The following is an 11,968-nucleotide window of genomic DNA, read 5'->3' on the forward strand; positions in this document are numbered from 1 at the left end:
GTTGATTTAATAAATTAGGCAGAAGAAACAAATGTATGTGTATGAGAGACAGAGAGAGAGAGAGAGATCCCCTTTTTGTAAGTTTGCTTACTCTGCAACTCCCTGCTGGCTCAATCTCTCTCTCTCTCTATCACACACACACACACACACAAACACCACACACACACACAGGTTAATAAAAAAGAGGAAGGGGGAGAAAGGTGGAAGTTCTCCTTTTTTGTAAAACCTCGGCTTCCTCCTCCCCTCCTGTCTCTCTCTCTCTCTCTCTGTCTCTGTCTCTCTTGCACACACACACACACACACACACACACACACACACACACAAACCCTTCCTGTTTTCTCCTCCTCGTCCTTTTCCTCAGCTGCACCTGAACGGAGTGGGAAGAAGTTAAAAAAAAAGAGAAGGGATGGAAGAATGGGGGAAGCTCTCCTTTTTTGTAACACCTCGGCTTCCTCAGCCTCCTCCTCTTCCACTCCTGACCGGGCCTGACGGGGTTAAGCTGGGAGGGGAGGGGCGGGCTAAAGCAAATGAGCTGCTGCTGCTGCACGCCACGTTCTTCGTTCTTTCCTGCGGGTGCTCCAAGGCACCCAGCTGGGTTGCGGTGGGCCAGGGCTGGGGCAGTGGGGGCCGATCTCTTGCCATTTCTGGGACAGCCCCGTGGGCCAAATCTGGGCCCTCCCTGGGCCGCATCCGGCCCACGGGCCTTGTGTTTGACATGTCTGCTCTAGACTAGAGCAAGGATGGGGAAACAAAGGTGTATTTGCCAAGCAGTGAAATCCTGGTATGTGTAGCTATGGGACATGGGGAAAAATGGATATCTGAGATACATATTACATTACATTACTTATGCATACACAAACATATATACAAACACAATTATACATACATACATACCGCCGATATTTTTTTTGTCTTCCCTGCTTTGCCCTCAGTTATCTTATCTTGCTCCCACTCCCATTTTTCTTGCAGGTTCCCCTTTATGATCAATGGGAAGATGTGATAAAAGGGCTGAAGGTTGAAGTATTGAACAGTGATGCCGTGCTTCCCAGTCGTGTGTATTGGATTGCTTCTGTTGTTAAGATTGCAGGTAGATCCCTTGAGGAGGAACACAGAACAGACTATGAATTTTCTTTATTTTTAAAAAAATGTGTACTACTTCTGTCCAAAGAGTTGATATAAACAAGATAAAAGTGTTAAATTAGTTACCCAGAAGTGGTGCCTTGACTTCATTAGATATATTCAAGTTGGAAACAATACATATTGCAAATTCTTTGTTTTAGCTTCCTACACTTGGTAGGTAATTAGATATGATGGCCTAAGTGGCTTTCTTCGACTGTATGTTTTCCTGACACTATCTAACCAACACATCTATTGATATCTGCCAGATGATCAACTTAGACAAGTTAACATTCCAGATTATGATTATAAGATGAGCAGCTATATAAATGTTATAAATACTTATACTTCTACCACAAACACAGTCTTTTGTATTTGATACACACACATACATATTAATAATAATGATGATGATGATGATGTTGAAAGGTACCTTGGAGATCATCTAGTCCAACCCCCTGCTCAGGCAGGAAACCCTATACCATTTCAGACAAATAGCTGTCCAGTCTCTTCTTAAAAACTTCCCGTGTTGGAGCACTCAGAACTTCTGGAGGCAGGTTGTTCCACTGATTAATTGTTCTAATTGTCAGGAAATTTCTCCTTAGTTCTAGGTTGCTTCTTTCTTTGGTTAGTTTCCATCCGTTGCTTCTTGTCCTGCCTTCAGGCGCTTTGGAGAATAGCTTGACTCCCTCTTCTTTGTGGCAACCCCTGAGATATGGGAACACTGCTATCATGTCACCCCTCATCCTTCTCTTCATTAAACTTATATACCCAATTCCAGCAACCATTCCTTATATGTTTTAGCCTCCAGTCCCCTAATCTCTTTGTTGCTCTTCTCTGAACTCTTTCTAGAGTCTCAACATCTTTTTTACATTGTGGTGACCAAAACAGGATGCAGTATTTCAAGTGTGGCCTTACCAAGGCATTGTAAAGTGATATTAACACTTCACGTGATCTTGATTCTATCCCTCTGTTAATGCAGCCTAGCACTGTGTTGGCTTTTTTGGCATCTGCAGCACACTCCTGGCTCATATTTAAGTGATTGTCCACTAGGACTCCGAGATCCCTCTCACAGTTACTACTATTGAGCAAGGTACCCCCTATACTATACCTGTACATTTGGTTTTCCTTGCCTAAATGTAGAACCTTACTTTTTTCACCACTGAATTTCATTTTGTTAGATAGGGTCCAATGTTCAAGTCAGTCAAGATCCTTCTGTATCTTAAGCCTATCTTTTGGAGTGTTGGCTATTCCTGCCAGCTTGGTGTTGTCTGCAAATTTGATGAGTTCCCCATCTATCCCCTCATTCAAATCATTGATGAAGATGTTGAAGAGCATTGGGCCCAGAACAGAGCCATGGGGCACCCCACTACACACTTCCCTCCATGTAGATGCAGTTCCATTGAGGACCACATGCTGAGTACGGCTGGTCAGCCAGCTACGAATCCATCTGGTGGTGATGCTATCTAACCCATATTTTTCTATCTTACCAAGTAGTAGATTGTGGTCTACTTTATCAAATGCCTTATTGAAGTCCAAGTAAATTATATCCACAGCATTCCTGTGGTCCACTAATTTTGTCACCTGGTCAAAGAATGCAATAAGATTTGTCTGGCATGACCTGTTTTTGGCAAACCCATGTTGGCTTTTGGTAATGACTTTGTTTGCCTCTAGGTGTTCGCTGATTCATTGCTTGATTATCTTTTCCAGAATCTTCCCAGGTATTGAGTTCAGGCTGATAGGTCTGTAGTTTCCTGGATCCATTTTTTTCCCTTTTTTGAAGATGGGAACTACATCAGCTCTTTTCCAGTCCTCTGGTAGTTCCCTAGTGCTCCAGAATCTTTGAAAGATATAGTTCAGTGGTTCTGAGATCACATCTGCCAGTTCCTTCAGAACCTTGGGGTGTAATCCATCTGGTCCTGGTGATTTGAACTCGTCTAGGGTGAACAGGTGCTCTCTTGCCATTTTCTTGCCTATTTTAACTTGTGTTTCTAATCTGTTTTTTACGGTACTGTTTTTGATAGGTTGGACTGTTTTTTCTCTTTGTTGTAAAGACGGGTGCAAAAAACAAGTTAAGTAGTTCTGCTTTCTCCCTGTTGTTTGTCATCTTCTTGCCACTTTCTCCCACTAATGGACCAATCATTTCCTTAACTTTTTTCTTGTTTTTTACATGTTGAAAGAAGCTTTTTTTTTGTTATTTTTGACTTTTGTCACAAGCCTTAGTTCATTTTGAGCCATAGCTTTCCTCACTTCATCTTTGCAGGCTCAGGCTATTTGCTGATATTCTGCCTTAGTTAGGTGCCCCTCTTTCCACTTTTTATACTTGTCCTTTTTATCTTTCAGTTTATCAGAGAGTTCTTTGTGCAGCCACGCTGGTTTCTTTTGAGAGCTGTTATTTTTCTTCTTCATTGGTATTGTGCTAGACTGGGCTTTTATAATCTCACTTTTCAAAATTTCCCAAGCTTCTTGAGTTATTTTCCTCTTGAGGATTCTCATCCATGGAATCCTTCCCAAGCTCTCTCTAAGTTTATTGAAATTAGCTCTCTTAAAATCAGAAACTCTAGTTTGACTGTATTCTATTGCTTATGCTTGCATAATGTTGAATTGCAATATTGCATGATCACCTTCTATCATTTCATCTCTGTTAGTGAGAATTAGGTCCAATATGGCTGATCCCCTGGTTCCCTTCTCTACTTTTCATTCATTCTCACACCTTGGTTTAAAAATAGACCCTTTCCAAGGAATGTTTTTCCCTTTTTCTTGGAATGATAACCTGCTAAATGAAATGTAGGAGCCGCCTTTCTAGAAACTGGGATGCTGCCATCAGAACCTCAGTCTTCCATCAATGACTTTTCTTTGTTTGTTTGTGTGTGTGTGTGTGTGTGTGTGTGCGTGCGAGAGAGAGAGAGAGAGAGAGAGAAAGAGAGAGCTGTCTTGGTTTCAAGATGGGAATCAGAAATCTGCGCATCCACAATTTTTATCCAGTCATACTAGATCTGATCTAACCTCTGCGTTCATATCCCTATCCCAAATTTTAAAAAATCAGGACTTCTAAGAAATGCCCAATTAACCTGTGCTGATCTTGAAAAAGAAAGAATTCACACAATTCTGAAACAGTCCCTCAGCCAGAAACTTTGTACATTCTCTGGTATGTATTATGTATTATGAAATTGCCTTATACCATCAGGTTCAAAATATATTCCATAGTTGAAGCTTGACAAGGAAATGATGAACTTTCCCATGGTTCCGACTTCAGAGCCTTTAGCAGGAGGCAGTTAACTAAGAATTAAAAAACAGTACTGAAGTGTCATCTCATAATCTTTACCTATCAGAATTTCAGATTGAATAGTGAAGCTAGCATTGGTGATTGGATACAAGAAAACTGTAAAAAATGTTGCATTTCAGTTCATCAAGTGTGTTTCAAATGACAAAGTTCATTAGATATAGAATTGCTTCCATAACTGGTGGAAGCTCTGTGATCTAATGGTCCATACAACCTGAATGAATGGAAGTAGATCTAGAGGAACTACTGGTGGAACTGTTAAGATAAATTATCATTGTTTAAGACTTAATGATAGTTAGATTGGCAGGACAATATCTATAGGCCCCAATGTGCCCTCATTAGCCAGCCAATGTACTCTCAAAACTTCACCTTCTACCTTACTTGTGACAGGTTGTAATTGTAACAATTCTACAATTTTATTTTGGTCCATTATTGCTACTGATTACATGTTCCTAAGGCAGCAGCTGACTATTCTGTCAAGGAAGCAAATTATACTTAAAATATGCTTTGTGGCTTCAGTGAATCTCTTACCTATCTGAAGAATAGCTATAGCACTTTACAGCCCTTTCTAAGCATATTGCCCCCCAAAATCTGGGTCCTCATTTTATCAACCTTGGGAGAATGGAAGGCTGAGTCAACCTTGAGCCTCTCAGGATCAAACTCCTGGAGTGAGCAGTGAGTTTGCCTGCAGTACATTCTAACCACTGCGCCACCACGGCTCTTACACAAGTAGAGGGAGTGAGATCAAAGTCATGAAGTCATGAAAGAACTACAGTTATTCTGCTTTACTGGTTCTAGGAGCAAATAAATAAATAATTTTATTATTTTGGGGGCAGGGGAGAAGAAAAGTATCCTTTTCTTACAGCAAAAGAGGTAAAAAAAATCCCACCTTGGTTCTGCAATCATTGATGAATGTGGAACATTTTGAGATAGGGAAAGAGAGATATATATAAAGGCATATGATGCCTGCATATATGTATGCAAAGATTTTCATATGCTAGAATAGATTTGGGAAAATATTAATGCAGGAACAACCACAATTGACCCCAAAATTTCTGTTGCTAAGCAAGACATTTTTAAGTGATTTTTGCCCCATTATATCACCTTTCTTGCCACAATTTTTAAGTGAATCACTGCAGTTGTTAAGTTAGTAACATGGTTGTTAAGTGAATCTGGCTTAACAACCATTGACTTTATTTGTCAGAAAGTCACAAAAGGTAATTGCATGACCCCAGGACACTGCAACAGTCATATATATGAACCTTTGCCAAGCATCCTAATTTTGATCATGTGACCATGGGGATGCTGCAGTGCTTGTAAGTGTGAAAAACGGTCATAAGTCACTTTTTCAGTGCTGTTGTAACTTTGATTGATCACTAAATGAACTGTTATAAGTTGAGGACTACATGTAATTTCTGGACCAACCCATTTGTCAGCCTCTTTAATGTGAATATCTAGATCTTTATAATAGACATTTTGACATTTTGTTCCTCATAGGCAGTGTTAGGCTTCAAGGTTTAGTGATTGTGGTCTAGAAAATAAATTTCCTGATTTTTTTCCAGCAAGTGTGGCTGACATTTTTAGAGCCAAAGTGGTTTGCATAACCAGCCACATTTGCCAGCAAAATGTCAGAAATGTCTGTTCTCTAGACCATGGTCACTAAACCTTGAAGCCCAACACTATCCAACAGATGCTAGCCATGAAAGCCTACACCAGTATTTTCTTACTAGTAATTCCTCAGAATCCCAGATCTGCCCAGGAATCTCCCCCAAAATCTGTACTTGTGGGGATGGAGATTGTTCTGTTCCTGTCTTCAAAACATCCATTTTGGCAGGTTACAAGGCACTGCTGCGTTATGAAGGCTTTGAAAATGATTCCAGTCGTGACTTCTGGGTCAACTTAGGTACTATGGAAGTGCATCCAATTGGTTGGTGTGCCATTAACAGCAAAATTCTGGTGCCACCCCAAAGTAAGTATTTTAAATCTTGGTCAAGTTGTAGAACTTTACAACTCACAATTTCCTTTTCTTCTCTTAATTTAATTTATGTGCATGTATGCTAGTGATTACACTGCTGTGGAACAAATTAGGCAAGTCGAAAGCATCAGAATAGAATATTTAAGTTGCATGTGATCTAGAGAATTTAAGGGAGAGACAAGAAATGGGTATGGAGGTTGTATAGATGGCATGGAAATTTTCTTGACCTGTACACTTAAATTTTTTCCCCAAAACTTTTTTTAATACTTTTTCATAATTATTTGTTTTAACTGACAATCTCTATTTTTACAATACTGTTCCATTTTCATTTTTAGAGTCATTTGAGAGTGATTTCTGAATATGTTGAACAACAACTTAATTGTGCCTGGATATGTAATTCAGCACATTTGGAAAGCAGTGAGTTTAAGAAGGTTGATTTATTTGCGATTTGATCATCAGACAATATAATAATACTGCTAACATTTGCCTTGATACTTTAATCCCTCTTATGTGTTGTGAAAATTCTAACAAATATATATACAATTTTTTGCAGCACCTCCTTGGGCTAGATCAGACTTCATTGGCCCTCTTTTCTGCTTAACTAGCACAGTGGGGAAAAAGAGACAGTATATAATACTTTGCAATACAGTATATATGAAGATTGTACTTCATTGAAACAGCTACCTATTTAGAGAGATAATACCATTGTTGGAAAATTGAGTATATATTCATTGCAGCAAGATGTTGATGCTTAATCATTGTTTAGACCCCTATTCAAGGGAATCTGCACTGATTCCAGAAAAATGTTCAGCAGGGCAAATATAACATAGATCCATAGATACAAAAGGCATACTACCCTGACTTTCTTCAATCTTTCTATACAGCTATCCATTCAAAGTTTACAAACTGGAGAGGGTACCTTATGAAAAAATTGGTGGGGGCTCGAACAATCCCAGTTGATTTCCACTTAAAGGTGAGGATGGGAACTCTAGCAAAATTATTCAAACTAATTTAGTTTTTCAGTAGCTCATTCAAATCGGGTATAAGTGGCAAGTGACTTAATTTCCAGAATTAATGCTGCATAGAATACTTGGACAGAGGATTTATCACCAACATAGTGGTGAAAAAAATTCAGTCTAATGTAGTATGTATTTTAACTCTATTTAAGAATAGCATATCATAATGAAAAATTTTATAAATACCTTATGCATCTCCTAGTTAAAACATGTCTTTAATCTCTGAAGTTCATGCACTCTAACTAACTGAATACAGATAATCCTTGATTTGTGACTATTTGTTCATTGACTGTTGAAATTACAACAATTATGAAAAAATGAATTTATGACCAGTTCCCAAAGTTATAGCAGTTACAGTGCAACATAGACAGAATTTTGCCAAACCGAAGCAGACTACTACCTACATGAAGCAAATCCTATGGAAACCATTAGAGACGGGCTATTCTCACTCTCTTTCTCTCACACAAGCTATCTGAACTGAGTTGTCTCTTCTCTGGAATGCACCCCTCCCTCTTGCAAATCCAACCCACTGCATTCCATCATACTGCCTGCACTTATGACCGTAGGAGCACTGCAACTCCCCCCACCTGCCTATTCCCCCCCCCCATGCACTTTTGACCACTCTGCATCCTGCCTTACAGGGTGGCAAGCCTCAACAAGGGGCAGCATTTGCTCAAGCCCTGGCCTTCAAAAAAGGACACTGCTTGGAGGACAGCAGAGAACAACTTCCAATGCAAGCTGCAGCAGTTTGGTAAACCTATGCTATCTTCAGAACACCATCAAAAAGACATCCAAAGCAAGCTGTGGTGTCTTTTCAAAACTTTCTGAAGATAGCACAATTAAGTTTCCAGAGCAAGTTGTGGCAGGCTTGTAAACATGCTCTATCTTCAGAAAGCCTTTGAAAAAGGGCACCGGCTTAGAGGACAGCAGAGAACAGCTTCCAAAGCAAGCTGTAGTATCTTTTTGAAGCCGTTCTGAAGATAATGCAGGTTTACAAAGACAGCACAGCTTTAAAGGCTCCGTTTGCCAGAAAAGTTTAAGTTTATGCTTTAGGACTGATTAAATATTTGAACCTAAGTCTTCAGTCCTTAAAGAAAGGTATGAGAAGGCAGCTGAGGAGCAAATGCTGACATGGGATGGGGGAGAGAAGGAATGCTAAGGCTTGAGTGAATGCTGCTGCTTTCTGAGATTTGCCAGTCCTCAAGGCAAGATGCAGGGTGGCCAAGAGTGCATAGATGGGGAGGAGATATGCAGGTGGGGGGAGCTGGATCAGATCTGGCAGTGACCAAATCCGGAATATATTGGATTGGGGTGGGCATTCACTTAATGGCCTGTAATTCTTGAGAGAGACAGGATTGCAGTCACTAAGCAATGAAATTATGTGACACTTCACTTTATAACCACATCACTTAGTGTCTGAAATTCCAGTCCAAATTGTGGTCATAAGTCGACTATCTCTAATATAGTGCAACTACAATGACTATATTTTCTTGGACAAAGTAAAGACAGAATCTGAAAAGGGAAATTTGAAAGAGGTTCATAAGGATAAAAAATATATATAATTTTTATGTTTATAATTTTGTTTTACAAATGAAAATTCAAGAGCAAAATTCAAGAAAAAATTTACAAAAACACACATTCTAATAAAAATATTTTAAATATTTTAAAATACTTATGTAAATGTATTTTAAAAAGACAACTCGGTTTCCATATTTTCACATCAGTGTGAAAGACTGTATGCATCAAGTTGTACCATTTGTACAGTAAATGTTAAATGATCAAAATAAAGCATAAAAGTGAGTTTTTGAAAAATAAACCTGGAAACCAGATTTCTGAAATGAAGGATTATTGTTTATAATAAATGATATATGGTCACTGTAACAAAAGCTCTGTCATTTTGCTACCTTGCTTTAAACTCCACTATTCAAAGATATGAAACCTTCTGAATTTGCTGATTTTTTCCTGCTTATATCTTGTGAAAGTATATTTTACAAAAAAAAGTTATTTTTTTCTAATAATATAAAGTAATGAAATGCTACAAGTCATTATTATCCCATCATCTCAATTCAGTGCAGACATGGTGAAACCAGCTGGCATTAGATCACTTAAGGAACTCATGATAGTTGTTGCAGCACTTCCTGATTTGCAGGATATTACTAAAGAACACAATCCATTAAATATGAATAATGCTGCTACCCATCTGCATTTACTTTTTCAGATTATACTGTGACCTGGTCCTGAACAGGAAGGAGAAACTTTAATTCCACTTTCATTCCCATTAGTTAATAACATTTTCTTTCCTTCTGCTATTTTGTTTTTAAATAACTGCAGCTGAAAAAGAATGGCTAACCCATAAGGCCAAGGGAAAGATTTAAGTTTTCTATTTTCCTCATACAGTGATTCTGTTCCAGATCACTTCCCTTTGTGTTTACTTTGAAGACATATAAGATGGAGGGACAGCTTCACAATATGTATTTTTTGTAATGTCTAGGTTAGATCTCTAGGTTAGATCTTGGTTCTGGGATATAGTAATGTGCCAGCATTTCCTTTTTGCAGAGTCATGGGGCTTTAACTCCCTTAATAAAAATTAATTTTTAAAACCTCAATTGTGGCTCTGGAGTTATGGTTAAATGTTTTAATTTCCCAAGTAAAGCAATTGATCATCACCTCAATGTCCACTTTCTGGTTTATACTCAGATGACGGAGAACATGAAGTATCCTTTCCGGCAAGGCATGAGGGTAGAAGTAGTGAACAAGGCCTGCATATCCCAAACACGAATGGCCATTGTGGATACTGTAATTGGTGGCCGGTTGAGGCTTCTCTATGAGGATGGAGACAGCGATGATGATTTCTGGTGCCATATGTGGAGCCCTCTAATCCATCCTGTAGGCTGGTCCAGAAGGGTTGGTCATAGCATAAAAAAAACAGGTGAGGTTTCATATTGGAGGCAAACAACAATCATTTACTTTGACTCACTGGATATTGTAAAGAACTCTCATAGATCAGCAATAGTTAGAAACAATTGCACTAGAATACACTTAGCCTAATTTGCTCTCTTTCTTTTGAACTTTTTGTATACATGTATTTCTTATTATAAATGGATTAAATAAATATTATATGCAGCTAAGGTTTATATGTATGTATACATAAACCTTTATTGCATTATTTTGGAAATTAGATAACATTTGAGGTTGCTAATATCCCATAGTACTGTACTATTTTTCCCTTTTAAAGATTATGAATAGCTAGAAAAAACCCCTCCCCCAGTTCTCACTGCTGTCTTTATATGTCTTTCCTGGTGGAAGAAAAGAATAATGATATGGCAACCCATCCTACCTTCCGGAAAATCTATTGTGATGCTGTTCCATATCTCTTCAAAAAGGTAGGAATAAGTCTGGTTCATAGTGCTGTCCCGTAGGACAAAGTTGACTAAAAGGGGTAAAAAAAAAATGTAGTTTGGATATATTCTGTGAAACTATTGAATTTTTTCTTATGCAGTACAGGGAGATGGATTTGGTAATGTCCGAGAAACACAGTGTAAGTATTTGACTGATTTAGAGTAAAGAAATGAATCTCTGGGAACTAAAGGGAAGAATTAAACAGAATACTTTTTTTCCAGAGATACAGAACTGGTTTTTAGTGATTAAAAAAAGAAGCATTCTAAGACTAAGCCAGCCTTCCCCTGCTTCTCCCAGACCTGAGCGTGGCCTGCGAGGTCAACTGCAACCCTCTACACCCTTCTGCCAGCTGATTATTTTCCCATCATCTTCAAATCTTCATGCCATCATGCTTCTTTCCACCTTCCCCCATATTTGAGTAGAGAGAGAGGACAAAGTAGCTATTCTGCTCATGTGTAACTTGTTTTAAATCTGGGAATGAATTGAGATATAAGTAGATGAGATCACGGAGTGGCATGGTGGCCTAGTGGTGAAGACGCCCGCCTCCCACTTGGAAGGTTGAGAGTTCAGTCCTAGGTAGCAGCAAATGTTTCTCTCTTAGGGCACAAAGAAGAAGAAAAAATCTGCCGCGAACTCCATGTGGTGTCAGGGAGGGCATCTGGCCAGTAAACGCTCATCTCCATCCATGACTCTACCCTGAATTAAGGGATTACAGGGTTGTAAAAAGACTATAAGGACATGAGATCATATTATGTGTTAAATGTTTATATTAATTGTAAAAAATAATAATTCACTGATATTTCATTTTCCTCCCCACCCATTATTAAAATAACTTTATATAATTCTTCCCTCACTTTTGCAGTTCCTGGCATACTATTTAGGGTATGAAAAAAACCATCTTGACATGTTGTTGAAATTCTCATTAGCCAGAGCCAGAATAATCCAACATGGTTTGGGATATCAGGAGAAAATGTAGTTAGAGGACGTGGACAAGGTCTTGGGGAGGCTGAATGCAACCACATGTTTATTAGATCCGTGTCCCTCCTGGCTGGTACTGGCAGCTCGGGAGGGTACACGAGCCTGGTTCCAGGGAATTATTAACGCTTCTTTGCAGGAGGGTGTCTTCCCTGCGGCCTTAAAGGAGGCCGTTGTGAGGCCCCTCCTCAAGAAGCCTTCCC

The 11,968-nt window shown here is 39.0% G+C and overlaps 1 protein-coding gene across 1 annotated transcript in view; it reads left to right on the forward strand.

Moving 5' to 3' along the window:
- The window catches only part of L3MBTL2 (L3MBTL histone methyl-lysine binding protein 2), a 45,656-nt gene that overhangs the window by 15,808 nt on the left and 17,880 nt on the right, over positions 1 to 11,968 (forward strand). The window contains exons 6-10 of the mRNA XM_015813598.2: positions 971 to 1,088; positions 6,235 to 6,369; positions 7,260 to 7,348; positions 10,089 to 10,320; positions 10,698 to 10,774. Of these exons, the coding sequence (XP_015669084.2) occupies positions 971 to 1,088; positions 6,235 to 6,369; positions 7,260 to 7,348; positions 10,089 to 10,320; positions 10,698 to 10,774 (651 nt within the window). The remainder of the gene's footprint in view (positions 1 to 970; positions 1,089 to 6,234; positions 6,370 to 7,259; positions 7,349 to 10,088; positions 10,321 to 10,697; positions 10,775 to 11,968) is intronic.

This window comes from Protobothrops mucrosquamatus, unplaced genomic scaffold, assembly GCF_001527695.2.
Source record: "Protobothrops mucrosquamatus isolate PMUCROS unplaced genomic scaffold, P.Mucros_1.0 scaffold173, whole genome shotgun sequence".
NCBI lineage: Eukaryota > Metazoa > Chordata > Lepidosauria > Squamata > Viperidae > Protobothrops > Protobothrops mucrosquamatus.